Below are 24,439 nucleotides of genomic sequence, written 5' to 3'. Positions count from 1 at the left end.
AAGTGGTTCTTGCTGCTTGGGAGATTAAAAATCTCCCAAGCATTTCCAAGTGAACTTTCAAAGTTACCTGCAGGAAAAGCTAGCGGAGCTGAGCCAGCGGGGGGAGTCCCGAGGCCCTTCCCGGCTCTCCAGGGGGAGTCCGTTCCTGCCGAGAGTCCGTTTCGCGTGTTGCGCCCGCCTGCAAACACACACCCCCTGAAAGTTGGACTCATGCATCTTAGTAAGTATTTCAGTTATGCTATTGACGTCAATGCAGTCATTAAATAGATTGCCGGCCCTCCCATCAGCAAACCTGTGCCAAAGACCTAGAGGCAGACACATTTTAAAAGAGGAACATCAGGTTTTCTTTTAGCGTTTGGAGAGAATAAGAGAAGTTTCTTCTGAAGTCACTGTACTTTGCAATAAGGGTGGTTTTTTCCTTAATTTTCTAAGGCTCATTTTCTGCGAAGATAATTGCTGTGTTTTATTGAACACACGTTTGGTACGTTACTGTGCACAGAAACAGCTCCAAATGAGACTAAAGAGTAATTTTTGTGATCAGCTCTGGCTGAAAAATGACACTGGTTTTAGGTCTCCCAGCTAGATTTATTTGTGTATTGAGTGACAGAAGGTATTCAGGCAAACCTGCTTAGCCTTTGACTCCCGAAATTCTGCAAGGATTGATTTCATGACATCTATATAAGAAAATAGCCTTCATTTCTCCTCGGCAGGCTCTGAAGACATACAAGCTAATCATGACTCCATAGCAACGGATAAAAACTGTTTTCCCCTCCACCCCACCTGTGGATGTCACATGAAGATGCTACACGTGCTGCTGCCATCAAGAGCCTGTCACTCCCTGGGGCCCAGCTGCCATCTGTGGTGGGGCCAGCGGGTGCCAGCAGGACTCCCTGTGTGTGCTTCCACTGTCCTGCTGTATTCCTGAGGCAGGCTGGGCTCTCCTGGGCTGACCAGGACAGCCATTCATCCCCCGGGAGAGATACCTGCCTCCTGGAGCTGCCAGCCTGCCCAGTGCTGGAGGCAGCTCTGAGCTGTGCAGTTCCCCTTTCCCGGTGTCAGGAATGGCTCTGGACAGAGGTTCCAAAGGGGCTGCGAGCTGAGAACCTGAGGACACACATAGATGGCTTCCTCACCCAGGTGGAGGGGGTACCTTTCCTTTGACAAGAGGAGCAGGTATGTTGTAACAGCAGCAGCAACACGTTTTGAAAGAACAGCCGAGGAGCCAAACCTCTGGGGTTTTTGTTGAGGTTGTCACTTCACTGATGATCCCACAGGATAAAGCCATAAAAACAGTCATTAGTTATTAACAGTGCTCTGTCTGATGGGTGGGTTCCTTTGGAATGACCCAGGCAGCTTTAGACCCAAGGTGGCAATGAAGAGACCTTCGGAGTGGCACCGTCCCGTTGTGTCCCCATATCCACTCTGCTCTTTAACACAGGTCAGGCCCTGGCAGCTCTGTGTTGCTTTGCTCACTCCCATCCCGTTGGATTGCGTCAGGCCTCTGCGGAGACAATGAGGCTTTGCCCTTGCTAATATCAGAGTCGATACAATCTGTGTTTCCTTTGTTTTCTGCACAGAATGAGAATAGTTGCTGTGGGTGAGATTTTGACAGCGCAGTCTTCAGCGCCCTGAATCAGTTCCATATGAGAATGAGAAATGTGTACTCAATCGGAGTGAAAAAACAGCCCAAAACAAACAAAACCACCCAAACCAAACTTCTGGCAGGCAGAGTTAGTTTTTTAGGTCGCGGGGCACAGTCTGTGCATGCCTTAGTGATGAACAGGGTTCTTCATTGTCCCACTGCTTTGAGCCCCTTCAACTTCCATGTCATCAGCACTTTCCAGCCGGGGGGAGCTGAAACAGACTCTCAAAAGCACCCACCAGCTTGTCCCCACTGCAGCTATATATAAGTTTCTCCTTCCTCCCCTGAGGTTGAGCTCAGTGCACCAGCACTGTGTCCCAGACACAGCTGGCCATGGGAGTGTGAGAGGCTGCGTCCACGTATCCATGCAGAGACATTCCCAGGGTAATGCACCGCACAAATCCCAGAGCCATCAGCCTGTCCTTGAGTAGTCCCAATATCCAAAACTTTGTCCTCCTGCAGGATCTGATTCCAAGTGTAAGTTGCTTTCTTGTTGTGTTTTAAAAAGTATTCATAAGGTTGTGTTTTGATTCTCAGCAGCCAAATCATTTGGTTTGTAAGTGGGCAGGAATTCCCAAATACTTTTTTTGTATTTATTAGTCTTGGTGGGAGCGGGGTTTGGTCCTAGTTTGGAGGGTCATGTATAGAGGGTAAAGCACTGATCCTGAAACACAGAACTGGAATTCTCTGCCCTCTGTAGGGACATTTTGCCCACCAAACTTGACTCTACAATTATAACAATTATAAAGATTAAAACTTTAAGAGCTTTCAAAATCAATATATAATTTGGTAGAATTAAAAGAGGGGCTCATGCACTTTTCCCTCTATTCCATATGGAATTGCATCCATCCTGATGTGGTTCAGACTCACCAATTGCCAAACAGTGTTGCTGAACAGTGAAATATTGATTGTTTCGATGTTCAAATCACCCAGAAATGCTCTGGTTTTATTATCATTATCTTGTCATCTCCTGATTAGCTAAAAATGATTTCTGTAGTCAAGCATGGTGTGCTAATTAATGCAACTATCAGGTCACTGTGCAACTGGTGGAGAATGTTGCACTAAGAGTTAACGAAACATTTTATTGTAATATTGTTTTCTCTAAGAAGTGACTGTGAGTGACAGCCTTAAGGATGGTATAATTGCAATAGTTTTTTTGGCAGAAGGGAGAGACAACTGTTAATTATTGGTGATTACTAATCAGACATACCAGTTTATTTAAAGTTCATTCAGTTCACTGGAAATATATATGATTAAAAAGATTTAAATTTTTTTAAGCAGTAGCCTTTAAAAAACATCTGAATATGCCTGTCCCTGTGGGATATATTTTCACATCTAAAGGTATCATTGGTTTGCTTTGGTGTGCATTTAAGGCACTTAATCATTTTAGGAATTCAGAATTTAAAAACAAAAGGGAAAAACCTCCAAAATCTCGCAGGATGTTGATTTGACAATTAGTGTCTTTTGATTTTATGTTCAGTTCTGTGCCTGTGGAAGAATACTGATAAACCTCAGCCAGGAGCAGGATCAGACCCCAGGTCAGACACTGGGTTCTGGTGAAGCAGGATCAGTGGCCATTATTCAGTACTAAGGAATTACATAGTCAAATTTCATTTTGAAGGAACTATGCATTTTAATGTAGATATTCTAGTATAAATATCCTACTTTTTAATGTAGACAGTTCAATATAAATATCCTGCTGTCATAAATATACCTTTCCAAGAGGAAATTAATCATCTGTGCATACTAAACTCCTCTACCACACTTTCACACTCTTCAAAAGCTTTCTTAAACAGACGTTTTTGCCTTTTACCTGAAAGACTTCAAGTTCCAGGTGTTCGGAGCAAGGCTTTGAATCCAGCTTGCCAGGTCCCTTGGAGCATATTCCAGACACCCCAATGTTTTCATTTAAAGTGAGTTGGATCCAGTTAGACCTTTCATACCACCAGCATGTGTTAAGCTTAGCATTTAATACCAAAATGGCTCTAAAATGTCACATTTTACAAGCAATGTATTTTACTTTAAATACCATATATTAGGTTGACAAAAGCAGGAGATGGGCAGAGCAATCACTGTGTTCTCTGAAAAACCGGTGTTTTCTGAGAAGTGAAAAAGCCAGCCTGTCTTCCTGCTCCCCTTCCCTCCCTCCCTGCCTCCTTCCCTCTCTGAGTTTCAGAGAATTGACTGAAATCGTGGCCCTGCTGTTACTGACTCAAGTACAGGACATTTGGATGCACACTGGGACAGCCTGAAAGGATGTGGGATACGTGTCTGCTCTGTGGGGACTGTCACCCACTGCACTGAGCACAGCGTGGGGTCAGTCCTGCCAGAAAAAATTCCAAGAAGTAAACATACACAAGTGCAGGATTTGCTGGAAATCAGCCTTACTGGCATCTGACAGCTGTGAAATGTTTTCCTCCCTTTCTTCCCAAAGATACTCTTGAAGAAGAGAAATCCAGATACAAGTTTCCAGTGTAACTGGAGTGTTTTCTGCTTTAGCAGTAATACTTTATGGGACATGGTCTCCATCCAGCTCCTAGTCAAATACGTGTGCTGGGCCTTCGTCTGAATTCCAGTTCTTTGGGCAGGGTATTTCCCAAAATTCCTGTTACTGAAATGTCACGAACAGTTTGCAGCTTCCTGAGTTTCACTGTATTGCGTGAAGCTTTGAAATATTTCCACCCCCTTCCAGTGGGAACATACTGTTCAGGTAAAAGCCAAGGAGCTGTTACTCACACTCTATAGATCAGGAAGAAGAAAGTGGAACCCAAGCAGAGATGCTGCTCACACCACATTTGTCAGCAGCAGCTGCTCCCTCCAAGCCACCCTTTGTAACACTCCCAAATGTGGTCGGCTCAGCTCACTGCTAGAATGGCTTTTAGAGCACGTTGCCTCAAGTGGCAAGTCATGTGCTGCCTGAAATCAGATGTTTCACAGAAATTGTCTGAATTGCATTGAATTGACTGCACATAACGAATGACAGTGTGAATGACAGTGCAGAGACGTTGGCCAAGGTTAACATGAGTTGCCTCTGCTGTGCTGCTAAATGTAAGAAATTCTGAAAGGTGCCACAAAGCATAAAACTTAGAGCACAAAAAGCAATCCCTGGAATAATCCACTGCAGGCCAACCCATAGCTGACCTTCAGTGGGGAACATTTCCATTTCCATTTCCATGTCCATTTAATCTGATATTTGAACTGAGATTGTTAAGAAGGGGTGCCTTTAATGCTGACATTTTGATTTCCTTGAACTCGGATTGAGGTGCTTAAATAAATGTGTTTTGAGGGCTTTAATTAAATGTATTTCGAGACTGAAAGGCTGTTCTTACCTCTGCTGGCTGTAACCATTTCAGGAGTGATTACACCTCCAAGTCTGCCTATCATTGCTGGGGTCAAGTTTATCCCCATTTGCCCCTTCAAGACACTTCTCCAGTGTGAACAGCCTGATTCAGGACTAAGAGCCCAGGTTAAGGAAAGGACAGGAAGTCATATATGACCTAGACCTCCAGCTTTAATCACCTTTTGGCTAAAATGATTCAGATACAGAAAGAACCCCACAAATACATTATTATCTGGTGTTCTATAATATCAATTTCTGATTATGGATAACCAGGAAATTAATCTGATGTTGTCCCTCTGGCAGTATTGAGGAAATTATGGTCCAGTTCTGCCCCATGTCCCAAATACACCTTTTAAAAAGCTGGTAAGCAGGATGTGATGGCCTGAGCTTGCAGGTGACACAGAGGCGCAGTGGAGATCAGCACGTGGAAGGATTAATATGGAATATTAAAAGCTGTCAAAACAAATGATGCTGGTTTGTAGGATCCTGACATCTCCCTCTTCCTCCCCACCCTGTTCCCCGTGGGACTCACTGTGTGATTTTAAACAGATTATTCTGAAAGGCTGTACGTGCACTTTGGTAAACATAAAGCACAGTGAGTCACAGCACGAACAGCTGAAGTTGTGCTGAGGGAGATTAATACAGATGATTAGCACAGGGGATGTTTTAGCTCTGCTGTCAGCTACTGCAGGCCTCAGGAGTTGGAGTTCTGTGACTTGAGGCTCACTGTGAGTGCCCAGAGCATGTGGACATACGAAAAGTGAATCCACGTGTCTTGGGGTGCTACCACAGAGCTCTCTGGTCACTGGCTTCACATGTGAAACATTCTGCATTTTCAAAAGAGGATCATGAATTAAGAAACAGCTTTTTTAATTGCCTGTGCTCTGAGATAATTCAAGCTCTTTCTGCTGGTTCTGCTCTCTGATCCGCAGTGAGCAACACTCTGACTTCCCACAGTGTCCTGCGGTGCAATCGCAGATCAGTCGATAGGGCTTACTCACAGTACCACTGCACAACAAAATATGTCAAAACAGGCCATTTTTTGCAACATGCTGCATTCTTGAGTGACTCTGCTCAGTGCAAATATCTCTGGGTTTCAGCTGTGGGATGACAGTCCCAGTCATTTCTTTGAGAGGCAAAATAAGGGCAGAAAGTTCAAATGAGGTAAATCAGTGAGGTTGACATTTACCCCTTGGGTACGTAAAAGATCTATTGTAGGAAAACAGATTAAAATTCCAAACTAAATCAGGTTTTTAAGCTTCCATCCTAAAGGATAATGCTTTCAAGTAATTACATTTAGCCATGAAAAAACCACCATTTAATTATATTTTATAATTAATATAATTTAAATGACTGGCATGGTGGCTCAAAACATAAGGGATGACTCTATGTCCTGTCTCTCTATGTCTGCAAACACAAAGGGTGATAATGTATCTTAAAGAATTCCTATGGATTATGGTCGGGATGCTTCCAGGAACCACATTTTTAACTTTCATTTTGAAGAACTTCAGGAAATTAAATTGAGAGGAAATGTAGGACAATTTTGTGTTAAGTTGTGACCTTTTAACCTTCCCAGGAGCCAAGGAAGCTGATTTAAACAGGTCTGACATTCTACCAGTGTCCTGTTCTACATGGCTGTGGTGACATGGGTGGCCTTGTTGTGACCCTTGTTTAACATTTCTGAATAATTTTCCTCATGAAGAGCTAAGGATTGTTAATAAACTTTGTCTTTCCATCTAATGCCAGTGGCCAAGTGGAGCTTTTCAGGTAGATCGGCATCATGCTTTGAACTTCCAGGATTCATCCCTGAGGTTCCTCTTCCATTTCCTACTCCAGTATTTGTTTCACCACAGGGGACTTTCACTCTTGACTGGCTATTTAGACCCTAAGTTTTATTATCTCCAAGGTAACCCTGTTCAAAACCTGATTTCGTGGCTCCAGATAGGCATGTGGATGAAAGCAACACCTGGATTCTGGGGCAGATCCAAGCACAGACCTTCTTGCTTTTGGTTTGCAAAGCTCTTGTGAAGCAGTGACACAGAGTACGCTTAGTGCTTTGCACCTTTCATGCTTTGAGGTTGTTTTTTCCTCTTGTTGAACTAAAATCGTTGCTGTGGTCTGTCTGGAGAGTTCCTCCCGTGTCACACGCCTGTTGTGAAAGTCAGCTCACGGTTTCGGAAGGAGGAGTTTTCTGTGCAGCAGCAGAGGTGCAGGCACGTGGTTTTGCACGGATATGTGCACAGAGGGAGCTCGAGATGGGCACTGAGTGGCTCTGGGGGCTGACGTGGGCAGAGCCCCTGCACTGGCATCGCAGCCTAGCAGGAGTAGCGCTGTGCAGGAGTGAGTCCTTGGATGGGCTGTTGGATGAGCCAGCTCCAGAACCGGAAGCTGTCTAGCCACAACAGCACAGCATGGTGCCCCACCTAATTAAGCCTGTTGAAAGGCTGGGCTAATTAGTTTAGGTGGAGTGCCTTGTTAGCACAAGGATGTTGCTTCCAGGATTCAAGTTGGTTTCCCTGCACGTGGAAGCTCCCCAATCCTCTCAGAGCCAGGCCGCATGTATGAAGGGAGATAATGCCTGGCGTGGCACAGGTAAATCCTAGGTGGATAGCTGGGTCATTTCATAATCATATCCTGCTTTTTCTGTGTCTTTCTCACACTCGTGCATTCACATGCGCTCGGGAAGAAAACACTTCTACTCACACAATAAAATGTTCTTGCTGTGACCCAGCCTGGCCTTGTTTAGCTAGAGAAACAAAAACACAGTCCAGGCACCCCGTGATTGGCAGGAAATTGGGGTTGGGATTTACAATCCTTAGGCTCAGCTCTTACTTCCTTCTGCAGCCTGTCCAAGTGAATGGGCATCGCCATCCCAGCTCTCTGTGCTGTTTTCACTGCACTTTGAGGACCATGTTGAGTAAAGTCATGATGGGGATTCATTTAAGTTAAAAATTCACCATGACCTTGAAAATTGTGATCTGTCTTCAGAAACGTGTTCAAAGCGTGTGTTTATTTCCTCACAAAACATCATCTGACAAATCATTTTCAGTGTTCTCCTTGCAGATCTCTCATTTGCATGCACTGTCCATCTTCTACACTCTTTGTCAGACTCTTTGTAGGAGAGGAAGTCTCTTGCATTGTATTTTTCCTCCTGTCTTGTGATTAAGGCAAGAATCCTACAGGACAACAAGGAATCAAGCCTGGTCAGTAAAACAATAATGTGCCAAACCTTATGTTCGCTCCCTGAGAGAACGATGGAACTGAGGAATCTTTCCCGTTCATTTGACAGGCCAAGATTAGATTCTGCCCTTCTTGCCATTTCTGTTTCTCCCTCTCTGTGGACCAAGGAATTCCTACTATGCAGGCAAATCCCATTCCCAGATTCCCCGGTGATATCTCTGCTAAGTGACATCTGACGAGATGCTTCCTGCATTTTGTTACTTCCATTTGGCACCATAAAAACACTGTCACTTACCCTTCTGATTTGTGGCAGCTCTGCTGCATTGTTCCCTGCACGTGGCTGCTGTGGGGGGAAGGACACTGGGAAACACTGGGAAACAGGGACTGCCTTGTGGTAAAACACTCCATCCCACCCTACAGGAGATGGTATCTCCAATCTAAATCCTTCCTCAGAACTTCTCCAGTTTTCCTCCTCGTTAGCATTTCAGATTAAACCTTTAGGCTTATCTCCAGATCAGAAATTACCTTTCTGGGAAGCTTCATAAGATTCTATCAGCCACCTTAAGGTGTTCTTAGTGTTTACACCTCATTTTTGCACCTCATTGTCATGCAAAAGGTGCAGTGTTAACTTTGCTTTGGGAATCTGCATCTTTCATCTCTGTACTGTAGAGTCTTCAAAGCTGATGTAGAATGTAATCAGACACATGAAAACTCACAAAATAGATATAAGAGTGCTTTTTTAGTTTTTATTAGCTGACTTTTTATTAGCTAGTCCTTTCCAGGTGTTTTTGATGCTCTATCTCAGTTGAAGAGAGATATTAGTATTATTTATTCCATGGAAACAAAGATTCATGCTGCAACATCTTCTGTGCTCCACTGCAATGCCCACTGAAGCTCTTGTCCCAGTAACATTTGGGAAATCCAGTTCTTTGCAAGGCAATACTTGAGTAGCATCATCTCTCTGTTTTCTTTGCTCTTTTTCAGTCTGTTTTTAAGGTGTCTGTGGGGGTAGTTCGTAGCTGGGGTTATCTGACTGCTGGTTGCCTCTGCTATGTCATCCTCCTCTCCTAGAAGGAGAATCCCATGTCACTATCCTCTCCTAGAAGGAGCTGTGCTGTTGGCACTCCTGGTACCAGGGAACACTGACCGCTGCCCCTGGAGGCCTGACTGTGCTGGGAAGTGCTACCTGTGGGCAGCCACAGCCATTCCCACAAAGCCTGGCAAAACTGAGTGCCTTGTCCAGCTCTGGCAGTAATCAACCACAATCACCCTGTCCTGCACTAATTGCTGAGCAATTGCCTGGTTCCTGCTAACAGTCAGTGGGCTGCTCAGTGAGTTGCCAGCCTGTGGCAGTCCTCGGTGACCTGATTCTCATGACCTGGGTGGTGATTCACCCCAACCAGTGCTGGTGGGTACAATCAGGACTTCTGCAGGTTTGTCCAGTTCTGCCTTAACTGGCTTCATCAGGGCTTGGCTCATGCTCCGGGCTGACCTCTTGGTATGAGCTTCCTTGAAATGCTTCATTTTTGCTTCAAAACAGTGGCTGGGCCCCCATGACTGATCGCCTGCCGCTCACCTTGGGGTGTGTTACAGGAACTGGGATGAAAGCAGACTGGGAGGGGGCAAACTGGCCAGCACCAGGGCTCTGCACAAACTCATCTGCTGCTGAGGGCTTCCGTTACTGCTTGGTCTCAAGACTCTGTCATTATCATAAGATTCATTTCACCCCACTTCAGCCACCTAAAAATTATAGACCAATCTTAAGTGATGGCTGCTTTTTGAAGAAAACAAATTGCAAGCTCAGGAGCAAACTATCCTGTTGTGCAGGAAGATCAGGAATTTCAGCAGAAGCCAACTTGGTGAAGTGAGGAGCTTCTTAGCGAGTCAAAGTGCAAAAAAGATCAGGCAAAGATTGAAAAGGACTGGGAGCAAGGGAGGCATGGGAAAGTGTTTGGGCATGTGGGGTGAGTTGGACTGACCAAGGGCTGATGGAGCTATGACTAGTGAGAGGACTCCAACGTGGGTATGGAGTAGGGAAAGAAAGATCAGTAGAAGTGTTGATCTGTGGATGAAACAGCCTTGTGACAAGTCATACATGAAAGGCCGAAGTACTCAGTGTCTTTTTTGTCTCAGTCTTCCCTGAGTCCTCACCCAGGCCCTGGTGACCCTCCAGCCTGCTTGGGAAGGAGAGGGATAGAGGGCAGTGAGGGAGCAGCGGGTTAGGAGCAGCCTAGAGGAGGTGGATGTGTTCAAGTCTATAGCACTAGACAAGATTCAGGCTGGAAGAGGTGGGTCATGTGACTGTAAGGTCAATGTGTGTCATTCAGGAAAATTTTGGTGCTTGGGAAGATCTGTGTCAACAAGAAAAAGGTCCATCTTTGAGAAAGGTGAAGGGAATCTGGGGAACTATGGACTACTCAGACTCTTCTCATCACTGGAGAGGTCACTGAGGGTGTCCACTGGAGTCTGTTTCCAAACACAGAGAGGACAAGAAAGTCAATTAGGAATGGTAGATGCAGATTTTCCAAGGGTAAATAGGACCTGAAAACTCCGACCTCCTCCTCCAAGGGCTGTGAGGATGGCCTGGCTGTGGGGACATGGACAGCTGTGGGTGGGTGTACCTGCTGCAGTGAGCACTTTGGCACCATTTCTCTCAGCATTCCCACATGGCAGTGAAGTGGCATTGCCAGACAGACGGGCTGTTGACAGGGCTGGATATTGCTGGACCACCAGGCTCCAAGGATGGTGATGAAGGCTGCGTGTCCAGTTGGTGGCTGATGACAGGGAGGGTGTAGGGTATCCAACAGTGCCCTACAGCTACTTGAGCACTGGTGGTGCTGATGATTAGCTGGAGATCGTCCTGCAGAGGGTGGGAGAGCAGGTGACCTCTGGAGGTCCCTACCAGCCAGTTCCTGTGACTAGGGTAGAGAGGTGCCTTCTACAGTTAGTGGAGAGTGACAGGCACCTCCAGGGGGGTAATTCAGCCCATCACAGCAGTGTGCTGAGAATAGACCAGGATCACCCCTTGGAGGTCCCAGCCACTTTCCACTGACTGTGCGGGGAGCTTAGGTGATTAACTTTGAGATGGCTAAAGATAGCTGCAATGGGCCCCCCCCCCCGCAGTGACATTTCTCCAGCCTGCAACTGGGGGTGCTCAGGTTACACTGCAGCTGGCTTGGGGCTGGTTGGTGTTGACTCAGAAACATCACTGCTACTATGGCAGTGGGGTGACTCGCAGACGTCTGCTGCTCTTCACGTCGCAGCCGAGTCACGCTGCAAGCATTCCTCCCGTCACCAGCAGCCCCTGCCTCGGCAGAGACATGAGCTGTGCCTTCTTCCTTCTTGGGACGGCGTGAAGTCTTTTGGTTTTGTGTCATTCCCTGCAGACAGGAGGTTTTCCTTTCTCCCTTTCATCCTGCTTTCCATAGTCCCTGTGCCTTCACTTGGTAAGGCATCTCTGCTTTCTCCCCAGAGTCTTCCAATTTGAACCTGGATGTGTCCTCGGTGTTCTTGGCAAGTGCTGGCTTAATCACTGCCTTGACGTCTTCAGCAGTTTTGGAGCCGTTTTACTTGGGACTAAGTTTTCCCAGCAGCCTTTCTGGGCAGCTGAAATGGTGTGTCCCAGAAAGGACCTGTCTTTAATTAGGGAACTTAGAATGCCAGGCTTCTCAGCGGTGCAACACAAGAGTTTATTTCTCCTGCTCCTTGTTTTGAAAATAAAAGCAGAAATTAAAAATGCCCACCAAATCTTGGCCATATTTTGCCAAAGGCTGTAGCTCCTGTCAAACACTCTCATCACCAATTTCAGTCTCACACATTCCTGGCAGCACTATCTCACTCATTTCCTGGCATTTTTCGCAATTAGCAGTAGAAAGCTTTCACTTCAGTTTTTTGTCTCTATCTTCCTCTGTCATCTCTGAATGCAGCCTGAATACAGGCTTCATTGTTTCTGCTGCTTTTGAGCCCCTGTTAGGATTTTGTCCGCGTTTACCCACAGCTGGATCTTCTCCAGTGCCACCTCCTCAGTGTACCCCTACCAGTGGCTTTGCCAGTTAATCCTGTCACCTCCCTCTACAGGGATTTCATTCGCAGGCCTATCTGACCACATCTCATGTATCAGCGCTGGGTAACAAGAAAACCCTAGGTTTCTAAAGTATTTTTTTTGTTCAAAGTGTTACTTTGAGCCAGCTCCCTGTTCATTTGCATGCAGTGCCCGTGCCGGTTCCGGCTGCAGCCAGCCTGTCTCCTGCCGCGCTCTGGCTCCCGCCAGCCCCGCTCCATGGCTCTCCCTGTGCCCACTGTGCCGGGCACCCAGCAAGAACCCTTTGCTCTTACTCCTGCCTCCCCTGCAGGCCAGATGAAAGCTGCAGGTGTGAGAAATGTGAGAGGGGGCAGCTAGAGTTACTGGTTGGACCAGAGTCCCAAAAATACGATGGGGCAAGGGGAGAAGGGCAGGCTCGTCCATTTGTTCGGGAATTGCTCAAGAACGGACTGGCTCCACCTGTTCCGTGGGTGCTGGGGCTTTGTGCCTTTCTTAGCACATCTGCACTTATCTTTGCAAAAGATATAATTAGTTTCATTGCACACAATGAAGTGGTGGGGAGGAGGGGAAGCGTATCTAAATGCTCTGGTGTTCCCATGATTTTAGATTACTCCTAATTCCAGCCCCGTGGTCCAGCGGACTGGGAGTGTGCAAATGTCCGTAGACCTACAAGAGGGAACATGTTCAGGCTCTGGCAGCATTGCCAGCATGTGTGGCATTGGGTGGTTCTGCTGGATACATCTTGCTTTCAAATAACACCTTGTTTTAGGTGCATGTGTAGCTTTTATGCTTGAAAAAGAAATTGGAAATCTGTTCCATAGACTCCCTGAATATTGGAAGATTCACAGGATATCTATAAAAGAAACCTGTAATTACAGGATACAGGGGTTTTTCAGTGCTTGCAGTTTGTGAGTTGGTACTATCAGACCTTTTCATTACAGATTTTAAGTGAATCCTGGCAGTTGTGCTCTGTGCCTTCGATTTTGTTTCTTGTGCATTTTCAAACCCATCTATGGAACAATTTTCTCAGATCTCTTTGCTGGATCTGTTAGAACAATGGTTTAACTCAAGGAAGTAGCTCTCTGCTCACGGGTAGTCATGAATGCACTAACAGGATACATTAAACAAATAAATCAGTTGGTGTCAGTTATTCCCTTGGCATTGTCAAGGATAAATATGTAAACATGTCCACACGATCTGTAAGCAACCGCAGATCCATTAGGGAAGGCAAAGGGTAAATGGCTGACAGCCTGCACAAGGCCCTATTCTGTCAAGTTTTGGCATGTCCTGTGTTGATAAACCTGTTTTACTGAACATGCTCCTGGGTTTTGGAGTGATGCTACACGCTGGCTGATAATTATTGCAGGGCAATATTAGTTATAATGAATCTTGCTTTCTGAGGTTAAAATAGCCATTTTCTGTTGTTGAAAGGCAGGGAGCACCTTTGGCCATCTGGATCTGTGGTCCTTTTATCTAAGTCAGGACCACATGGGTGCCTTGTTAAATCATGCAGACCACCATTCCTTCTCCTTCTCCTTCTCCTTCTCCTTCTCCTTCTCCTTCTCCTTCTCCTTCTCCTTCTCCTTCTCCTTCTCCTTCTCCTTCTCCTTCTCCTTCTCCTGCTTCTTCCCCATCTCTTCTCCTTCTTTCTCCTTCCTTTTTCTGTCCTCTAACCTTCATCAGGATTTAAGTTCAAGCAAGTCTCAGCTGAAGCACAGGTGGGTTCAGCTGATGGATCAGCTGGGATGTGAGGCTCCCACAGAGAGGGCTTCTGCCACCCTCCTTAGACAGGAGCTCTAGTCAGTAGTCAAGGAGTAAGAAACATAAATGAAGCCTTCAGTAACATTAATAATAACTATCCACTCACCAAATAATAATCTGCCATTCCCATGATTAACTAGAGAATCTGCCTTCTCAATCTTTTTTGTCATCTCTAATAATGACAACAGTTATGATAATCTGGAATAAATATATTATCATTAGAAATGAGTTGTCTTCAGGTCTTCTGATAAATGCTAATTCTGGGCTTAGTCCTCTATAGTCCTTAATGCTGAGTCTTCTGGCTTCACCTGAGAATTAGGTACATTTTAAAATTGCACTCTTAATGTATTTTCCAGTTGGGAGTGTGGGAGCTTCTTGCCAGACATTTCCTAAAGCATAGTTTTCAGTGCCTGCAAGTGGTTTCATGCATCAGGATAAACATTTACATGTTCCCATACAAGGACATGAGGACCCCAAAAGCCCCAGCTCTCCTAAGAGTGGTGGTGGAGCTCGGTCACCAAATCTGCTCATTATTGACCTAATTCCCTGGCACTAGTGAGAGGTAGGAAGCATTTTCTCCTGCAATACTTATATTTTCATCTTTTGTTTTTTATGAGTGTTAATCTGTTTCAGGCTTTAAACAAGTGGCTGTGCATGTGGAATAGGATGGATATACTGTGCTAAAGTTTGGAACACTGCTGGAAGCTGCAGTGCCTTGCTTTTAGTCTTCCTTGTAAAAGTTTCTCTTGGAATTTTTCATCAGCCCTTTTTGACAGAGACTATTAGAGGTTTTTTTAAGTCTTAAACTCCACATGCCTAAGGTTTACAAGGAAAGTTGTGATCCATTAGAAGTAACTGTTCCTTTTCTTTGCAGAATTAGAAATTAAGTCTTTTACCAGCACAGTCAGTCCATAATTTGATCTTTAAGAATTGAGAAGAGCTTAGTTTATACAGATATTGGCAAATATTTGTATTCAACATTTCTCATCCACCAAATTGGACAATCTGTCCCCAGTATTGAATCCTCTTGGGAATAGTAACCTCTAGATCATGGAAAGCTTACATATTTTGTCACTTGCAGTATTTTGTTGAGCAAAAAGAATTGCAACTCCTCTCCAATTTTTTTAACTTACCTCTTTGGGATGTGGTATTTTGACAACTCTTAAAGCTTTTAAAACTTTTTAGCCTTTATACTTTCTGCCAGAAGCAAGACATGGCACATCTTAAAGTCTTTACTTAAAGGGACTGGGATGGCAAGAGACAATCATAAGGGAATCAGGAGAGAGAAAACAAACCCCACTTTAAATTTGGGCATTTGGATCTAGTTTCAAAACGTTTCCTAACTTGGGTCAGCTCCTGTATCAGTTGAGGGCAAAGCCATCATTCCCTCCCACAGCTTGGGGGCTGGAGTCTGCCCCACCATCTCACCGTGCTGCCACATGGCCATGTGGCATTTGGTCACCGGATGGGGACAGTGGTTTGTGGGATAAGAGAGGAACCAGGCTGCAGCTGCAGATAACATTGCCCTCGTGCTCAGAGATTTCCTGGCCAGCTCTGAGCTGGGAGAAGGATGGCACAGACGGGGTTGGTGGGAGAGTGTTGGGCAAGAGTTTGTCATATTAACCCCCCTTCTCATCTGCAACACTTCATGGGGCTCCTGATGAAGTGTGTGTTTGCTCTTGTACTGAACTACTCCCAGAAAAGAGAATGATCTCCAAATCCTTTCACTTTCCCAATATTCAAGAGGAAAAAAGCCTCAAGTTCATATTTATTAACATCTCTCACTCTTTCTATTTTTACTGAGCACTGGTGAGGCCACTCCTCAAATCCTGGGGTCAGTGTTGGGCCCCTCACAACAAGAAAGACACTGGGGGGCTGGAGCATATCCAGAGAAGGGAATGGAGCTGGAGAAGGGTCTGGAGCACCAGGAGTGGCTGAGGGAGCTGGGGGGGGCTCAGCCTGGAGAAAAGGAGGCTCAGGGGGGACCTTCTTGCTCTCTCCAACTCCCTGACAGGAGGGTGGAGCCAGGTAGGGGTTGGGCTCTGCTCCAAGGGAACAAGGGACAGGACAAGAGGAAATGGCCTTAAGCTGTACCAGGGGAGGTTCAGGTTGGACATAAGGAGGAATTTCTTCCTGGAAAGGGTTGTCCAGCCCTGGCACAGCTGCCCAGGGAGGTGGTGGAGTCCCCATCCCTTCAGGGATTTAAAAACCATGTGTATGTGGCACTTAGAGACATGGGTTAATGATGGCCTTGGGAGTGCTGGTGGAAGGGTTGGACTCAATGATCTTAAAGGCTTTTCCAACCTAAATGATTATGAGAGAAAAATGAGAGAACGGACAAGTCAGTAAATGGGAAAAAGCTTCTAAAAACGGTCTGCTAAGTCACTTCTCTAGTGAGAGATACTGTGTCTTCCATCACCTTACAGAGCTGAAAAAGAAATAGATGGCAAAAAATACCGAAAATGCAGTTGTTGCAAAATACTGGCACATAACTGAGTTGCATTTCAGTACATCAGAGCGTTCCAAGTGCCACTGGAGAACATGAAGTGGTGTGCTGCTTCTGAAGGATCAGCCAGTCTGTCCTCAGAGGGACTGGCAGAAAGTCAGGTCTTGTGATGAAATGTCACCTCAGTTCCTGCTAGATTGCCACCATGACCAAAAGGCCTGCACAAACACCATTTAAAAACTGAAACTACCTCCTTTCATTACTTAGTTCCCTATTCTGTCTCAGAAATGATTTCACAGTAAGGCCCTAGAAAAAAATGACAAAACAACAGTTATAACTTTAGGGGTTAGGGCTTGGTTATGCAACACCCAAATATAAACTGAAACGTGATACACTTGAAGAGGCATCATGTAGGATTCCAGGAGACCATATCCAGAAATTGCAGGGCTGTTTCTGTGAGTGACCGTGTGCCTCAGCTGTACCGGGAAGGTTATCAAAGTCTGTGAGTGAAGAAGGTTTAGGAGTGTTTCTGGCAGAGGCCGTTGCACTGCTGATGTCAGTGTGATGCTCACATTGGATTCAGGGAAAGAACATGTCATGTAGCATCTAAACTTCTGTTTACTGTTTATGTGAATCACTGTAGCAACACAGATGCCACTCGGTGAGAGAATCCCAGGGCACTTCATCTTTGTCCTCTTCTCTGGAGCCAGGCTAGGAGAGCTGGGAGTGTTCAGCCTGGAGAAGAGAAGGATCCAGGGAGACCTTAGATCCCTTCGAGTGCCTAAATGGGCTCCAAGAGAGCTGGAGAGGGACTTTGGGCAAGGGCCTGGAGGGACAAGACAAGGAGGAATGGCTTCCCACTGCCAGAGGGCAGGGTTAGATGGGATAGTGGGAAGGAATTCTTAGCGAGGTTGGACAGGGCTTGGAGCAACCTGGTCTAGTGCAAGGTGTCCCTGCCCATGGCAGGGCGTTGGAACAAGATGAGCTTTAAAGTACCTTCCAACCCAAACAATTTTATGATATCCATGAATATTAAATATTAAGAAAGCTAGAAAATGTTCGTTATTCCCTTTTAAGATCATTTCCACACAAAACTTTTACATTTGTAGAAGAACAACTTCTAACTAGCCTTATACCTGCCTGTTATTTTTGGGTAGCTGTGTATCTTACAACATTTCCCGGGGATTTGGAGTATGTATTTTAATTTTACGTCCTGTTTTGGAAAAAGCATCTACTGCTTAGCCTTATGAGTGGAATCCTAGAGTGTCCTTTCACAGTTTATTTGTAAACAGTCACAACAAGTTAACAGAGAGTTAGTGGAGCTGCACTAGCCAGGGAGGGCTGGCTTGATAAGAATTGGGGTTTGGGTTTCCGGGTTGATTGTCTCAAACTGCGTCACTTGGTGACTTTGGGGGACAGTTACAGAGTTTCTAAGAAGGAGTGAACTTGGGCTCTCTTCCTGCTGTCAAGGAGGATAGTGTTTCTTCTTCTGCCTGCTTGTCTAATTTCTTGAAATGGGTGGGAATGTGGTATCTGTGACGTATTTACTGACCAAGCAACTGGAGCCAAAATCAGCAGCAGGTTTAGAAATGACTGACTGATGACCACGGAGGGCAGGGAGGGAGGAGATGCTGGAAGGCACTTGCACATCTTTAGAGCACCATTTCACCAGTCTTGTTTGCTTAAGAAAATGAGTGAAAATAAATAAATATTTGGATAAGTCGAAACCAAAAGACGCCTAAGAAGGGCTACCCAGGGATGCAGGTGGTGCATTTCTGCTGGGTCCCAAGACCCAGAGGGAGCTGTGGGCAGGCTGGCCACTGTCAGAAAAAAAAGCAAGTTCTGAAATAAAATGTTCACGGTGCTTTTATGTGGAAATCCACTTCTGGACTGGGACAGCAGCAGAATTCACCCTTTTTTCCCCTTAAAATGATATTTCGTAAGAACTGTTTGCTCTCACTTTAGTGTGACTTTGCTATTGACATGAGATATTTTAAGTGGAAGTTTTTGTCTGCATTTAAATCGTTAATCTATTGGCCTCTAAATGTTTTTAAGGAAAAGGCCCAGGCAAATGATAATGCTCATGTTTTACATTACTAAACCAGGCTGCAGCCTCAAGGGACCCCCACTGTTCACAGAAGGAAGGAGAGTTCTTCTGCACAAGTGTCCTGATACACTCTGCTAAAAATTCTGAAAAACATTGCAAATATATACCGTGTTCACTCTATATTTGTTTCATCTTCTGAAAGCCAAAAATAAATATAAAGTGTTTAGAGTCAAACCCTCTTGCTCTATACCTAAGCCTCGAAGTTTCCTAATTCATATTGATCTCCTTAGAATGTAATAGCTTTCCTTGGTTTGTTTTTTTTTTCTTTTATTACAAAAAACTCATATTACAAAGTAAGGGAATCTCCTGAACCATTTTTCAGCTCTGGGGAACACAGATCCTTTGATATCAATTGTAAATTTTTATTCCTGGTCTTGCTTTGTCCTGATGGTTCTTTTGGAGGTGAAGATTTGAAGCAAAGTGACAAGGGCAGTGAGTACTGCAACCCCAGCCCTGGGCAAGGCTGGAAATCCCCCAAAAGACTAATATTAGGGTCTTGTGCCACAGTCTCTGTGAACCTGTTCCTTCTCCTCCTCAGGAATGCACAAATGTTGTGGTTCTTCTTCCTGGGGAGTCTCAGAGCAGGAGAACACAGGAAGATAACACAGTATGGTTCAGTATTTAAACATATGGTCTATAGTTTGTCTGAGGAGATGTGTTTTTTTCCTATTCCCAAACTCATGATTTAGCCTGTTTAGTTTTATCGATCTAAACATTTTCTGTAACAAGGAATTTGAGTCCTTCGAGTTCAACACGATAAAGTAGCTGATAGAAAATATGCCTGTTAGAAAGGAAAACACACCGAGTTCTGTATGTTTTGGCCATTTCCACTTGCTTTTTAATACATGCAGCACAGAAATATGCACGGGGGCAGGAGTGAGATGACTTGTCGTGTTTGGAGCTCTGTGAGCACAGAAAAAAACCCATTAACTTTCAATGCCAAAAAGATTTGGATTTACAGAACCTTTAAAACATGTCTGTGCCAAGTTTATTGCTGAATTATCCTTTGGCAGCATTTATTTTTAATATTTAATGTATAGTCTCTACCCAGTGATGCCCATTGCTTTATGGTGAATGATGGAGGGGATGTGTCCTTAGGAAGGCAGATACCAGCACAAAGTGTGGTTCCTTCTCCCAGGAACTCGAGGGTTTGGTAGGGAAGGCAGGGGTGCGCATGTCTGGAGCTACAGTGTGTGTGCTATAGAGCAGATCCTTCACTGAGTGTGTATCTTAACAATTCTGACCTCTGATGTCACTGTTACCTGCTCAGCCAGTGCCATTAGAAATGCTGAATCCATTAACTTTGACAGATTTATGGGGTAAGCATATGTCACCAGCATTATGAGAAGCAGTTACATTCATGGGGAGATTTTATGATTCACTGTATCCGCTTATGTAAACCTTAACTTTTACGCCGAGAGCTGCTCGGGAGCATGTTGTCCTGCTGGCAGGGTCAGGGAGCACAGCTCGGTGGGAGCAGGGAGCAGGAGCAGGGTCAGGGTGTGGGGCCTGCTGGGGAGCACAGCAGAAAGTGGGACCAGTGGGGTGTGGGGCTGATGGGCAAAGCTGGGAGGGAACAAGGCCAGCAGAGCTGGGGAGCCAGCGCTGACAGGGAGCAGGGCCAGGCAGGGTTGGGAAGCAGGGCTGCTGGGACTGGGGAGTGGGACCAGGCAGGGCTGGAGAGGTTGGGGAATGGGACTAGTTGGGATTGGGAAGCAGGGCTGATGAGGAGCAGAACCAGGCGGGGTTAGGGAGCAGGACTATTGAGGTGCAGGGCTGTTGGGAAGCACGACTGTTATTGGAGAGCAGGACTGTTGGAGAGCAGGGCTGTTCATGAGCAGGACTGTTGGGATTCTGGGCTGTTGTTGGAGAGCAGGGCTGTTCATGAGCAGGACTGTTGGGGTTCTGGGCTGTTGTTGGAGAGCAGGGCTGTTGGAGAGCAGGGCTGTTCAGGAGCAGGACTGTTGGGGTTCGAGGCTGTTGTTGGGGAGCAGGGCTGTTCAGGAGCAGGACTGTTGGGGAGCAGTGCTGTCGTTGAGGCTCAGTGCTGTTGGGGTGCAGGCTCTGGCAGCTGCAGGTCCCGGCCGGGCGGGGAGCGGGGCTGGCTCAGAACCATCATCCCGGGCGCGGGCAGCGCGGAGCGGCGGGGGCGGCCCCAGCCCCGCAGCAGCCGGGCCGGGGGGGCCGGGACTGACGCTCCCCGAGCCCTGCCCGGCCCTGCCCGGGGGGCGCGCTGTTCCCCCCGTGCCGCGGGGGCAGGGCCGGGGCGGGCCGGGGCGGGGGCCGGGGCCGGGGCCGGGCCGGTGCCAGCGGCGGGCGGGGACTCGCTGCCGGCGGCCGGGACAGCGCAGCGGCGGCCGCGTGATGAGGGAGCGGAGCGGCACCTCCGGCGGTGCTGGGGGCGGCTCGGGCGGCCCCGCCATGGACAGGCGGCCGCAGCGCCAACCCGAATACATGTCCGTGTGCCTCTTCGCAGAGGAGCCCTACCAGAAGCTGGCCATGGAGACGCTGGAGGAGCTCGACTGGTGCCTGGATCAGCTGGAGACCATCCAGACCTACCGCTCCGTCAGCGAGATGGCATCCAACAAGGTGAGCCCATATGCGGGACGGGGATGCGCAGTGGGCATGCAGGACAGGGATGCGGTGCGGTGCGGGGCACGGCAGCCCGATGCCCAACCAGTCTGCGCGTCTGTCCAGGACGGCAACTCCAAGTTAGTGTCGGGAAAGGGGGTGCGTGGAGGCACGGCCAGGAAAAACTTGCAGCGGGCGGCGTGGAGAGAGCGATCCGGGGCGGTGAGGGGAGAGCGATCCGGGGTGGCATGGGGAGGGCAGTACGGGGTGGCGTGGAGAGAGAAGAGTGATCGCTGCCGCAGGCTCATTTCTGAGAATTAAAGAGGTTTCAGTTATCGCTGGTCCCTTGGAGCCGACATGACCAGGAACACTGTGCAAACGCATTTACCAGCTTACCACTCCAAAAGTCAATTAACTTCATTGTTGTCTGTCCGTAATAACGGCGAACTGTCAACATTGTGGTCCGGGATTTTATGGCTGTTTTGGCTTTCGGTAGCGTTTTAATTTGGTTTTTAATGCGCTGGGCTGGCTCGGCATCACTTGGCAGCCCATGTTGAGGGTGCGAAGGGAAGGATGGTGCACAGGGAATGATCTCTGAGGACAGCAGCTCTTTCGGGGTTTCTAATGTGAGCGAAAGGGGAGTTGTGAGTTTTTTTGCGAGGAGTAAAGTGCTGAAGTGTGTTTAAAGTCAGGAGGAGAGCAGAGTCCCAGGAGTGTCCTGAGAAGCAGCAGAGAAGGGAGGAAAGCGAAACGCAAGGTCTGAGCGCCTGTATGCAACTTCTGGGAGCTGGTGTTCCAGCCCCGCTCCCCGCTGGATCCGGGCTCCCCCGCATCAGCCCAGCTTCGCTCCCGCATCTCCCCGAGCCCGCCCGTCCCTCGCGGGGCGGCCGCTGCGGGCAGACTGCTCTCCCTGCCCCGGGGCCTGGCCGCCTCCCCGCCGCTGCCCGGGGCTGCCAGCAGAGCCGGCACACCCGCGGGACGGGCTGGCAGCTCCCAGCCCTGTGCCTGCCTCTTCCAAGGATCCAAGACAGCGGTTCCAGCCCCGTGTTATCCGCTAAAGCGGTCACGGTCCCGCATTCCCAGCCCGATCCCGCTCTGGCTGTGGGATTCAGAATGCGGTTTATGCCCGCTGCCTCCACGTCTTTGCCCAACTGCCGTGGTTTTAAACCCAGTTCTGCACGAACCCCATGTTATTATTATTTTTTTTCTTAATTGGAAATTACTGAAATCAGAAATGCTGAATCATAAACTGAGTTTTTGGAAAATAGTTAAGCAAATAAATCACATGTTGTTTTAGCTTCCTCCTCTGGTAGTGATTACCATGATGTGCAGGGGCAAAGGAAGCAGTAAAAGTTTTATAGCTTTCAAGAAAGGAATATTATTTTTTTGTTTGAGTTTGTGTTGAAGGAAGGCTGGATGAAAGTTGAGAAGGGTTTAGGCTGCACCTCCAATATGGACACTGATGCCCTTCAGTTTGAGGTTACTTATTTTTGCTGAGTGACAAATCTGGACTTGTGAAGGTGAAAGATTTAACTAAATTGCTTATGTAGCAATTAAAAGTTGTGGTCTCTCTTTGTGCAGATGACTTACAGCTAGGTCAAGCTAAAGGTTCCTGAAACTTTGTTCTTTCATAACCCATTTCTGAAATGTTTGCGCTTTTTGGTCAACTTCCAGTTTCACAGTTTTCATCTGTGAAAGAGAAGCATAAAGTGGCCTCACACCTTGCTTCCCTTTCCTCAGCAGCAGTAAATATTGACACAATTCATGGTATGGTTTGGGTTGGAAGGGACCATAAAGATCATCTCGTTTCAACCCCCCATAATTTGAGGGGTTTGTGGTTTTTGGGGTTTGGTGGCAGACTCTGCAGTCTGACAGTCTGACAGTGCGAGGTTGGAAACCTGCATCTTCATGAGAAGGCTGCAACTGTCCTCCATCAGGCAGGTCTTTCCCTATGCCAAGTATCCCACTGCCAGCTTCACTCAAAGGCATTTCAATTTGTCACCGGTAAATAGCAAAACAGTCAGATGTTTTGAAAACAGGATGCTTGGGCTCCACATTATTAAAGAAAAACGGAAGGAGAAACAGTATAGATAGGAAGAAAGCAAATAGCCTCGGCATGCTCCCAAGTGCAGGAGCAGTATAAACAGTGACCTATCTTCCTGACCTCCGCTCTCGCCAGTTCCTGGCCCCGCGCCACCCAAGCCAAACTACGTCATTTGAGACTGATAGTAGGCATGGCACAGCTGTTGCAAGTGTGACTCGAATTTCCTGTCTCCTTCCTGACAGACGTAGTTTAGAAAATCCAGAGTTGCAACAACAGCAGAGAGAGAGGGAGGATCTCAGCATACGTGTTCGCAGGGTGATTCTCAGAAGCCCTGCACAAGAAAGGAATCGGTGGCTGGGGCGAAGCACCATGCAGGACGGCATCCTGGCTTTGAGCTGATGGGTTTCGGAAAGCAGCGGTTAAAACATGTGCGTATACTTTTTTAAGCTGTGAGTTAATGACAGGAGGAGTGAGGAAATGAGCAGCCAATCTTCCAGTGAGCTAACGAGCCGATTGCGCTGACATCAGTGCGAGCAGAGGGAGCACTGCCGCTTGCACAGCGGGACCTGCAGTCCCACGAGCTGGGATCCGACAGAAAACTGGCAAAGAGGGAACTCTGTGCCCTGGAGTGCTGTCAGTGTTCCTGAGCCCTGACGCATTATCCCAGCAGTGCTTGATCTGCAAACCAGCCCAAGCCCTCGCGGCTCCAGCTGCAGGACTGACTGTGCACAGTGCCCTTACCTTTCTAAAGTAGAGGAAAAAAAATTACCTGCAAAATTACCTGGTTGCAACTGACATGAAGGGAATTTATTCTCCTAACGCTATACTGATCTTTTGCTGTGAGCTGATGTGGCCCTGCAGCTTTGCAATGAAACAAAATTACCTGTAAGAAGCTCTGCAGGCACTCAGTGCTGCCTGAGGAAGCAGACCACACTTATTTATGTTATTGTAACATATATATTCTTTTATTCCTGCATTATCACCCTCTCCAGCTCCCAGCTCAAGCAACTGCTATTTCTCAGAAGGGTTTGTGACTCAAGATCCTGATGATGAGGAAGGGGGTATTTTCTCTCTTGGTGGCCACCCTGTAACGTTGTGTTTGGCATTGGGCAGCTGTCCCCAGCCTCACTTGTCCTGCAGACAGAAATGCAGGACCTGCTCAGCTCTGTTCCCTAATATAGCATTTGAGATCTGAGGGAGGATGTGCTCAGTGCATCCCCTGATTCATAAGAAGGAACAAGTATCTTTCCCAGATGAAGTGCTGGTCTTGCCAGCTCCAAGTTTTTATGGAGCCATAATGTGATAA

General features: G+C 47.0%; 1 protein-coding gene across 5 annotated transcripts in view; it reads left to right on the top strand.

The window, feature by feature from the left end:
• PDE4B (phosphodiesterase 4B) overlaps nucleotides 1-24,439 on the top strand; it is a 198,803-nt gene that overhangs the window by 148,813 nt on the left and 25,551 nt on the right. For 3 of the 5 annotated variants that reach the window (XM_064664929.1, XM_064664931.1, XM_064664930.1), the window contains one exon: nucleotides 20,995-21,107. In XM_064664929.1, the coding sequence (XP_064520999.1) occupies nucleotides 20,995-21,107 (113 nt within the window). Of the gene's footprint in view, nucleotides 1-20,947; nucleotides 21,108-23,363; nucleotides 23,562-24,439 lie in introns of those variants that run through there. The other 2 variants (XM_064664934.1, XM_064664933.1) reach the window with 2 other exon arrangements.

Source organism: Pseudopipra pipra, chromosome 9, assembly GCF_036250125.1.
Source record: "Pseudopipra pipra isolate bDixPip1 chromosome 9, bDixPip1.hap1, whole genome shotgun sequence".
Classification (NCBI taxonomy): Eukaryota; Metazoa; Chordata; class Aves; order Passeriformes; family Pipridae; genus Pseudopipra; species Pseudopipra pipra.
The sequence above is the reverse complement of the archived record's forward strand: the minus strand, read 5'-3'. Positions and strand labels throughout refer to the sequence as shown.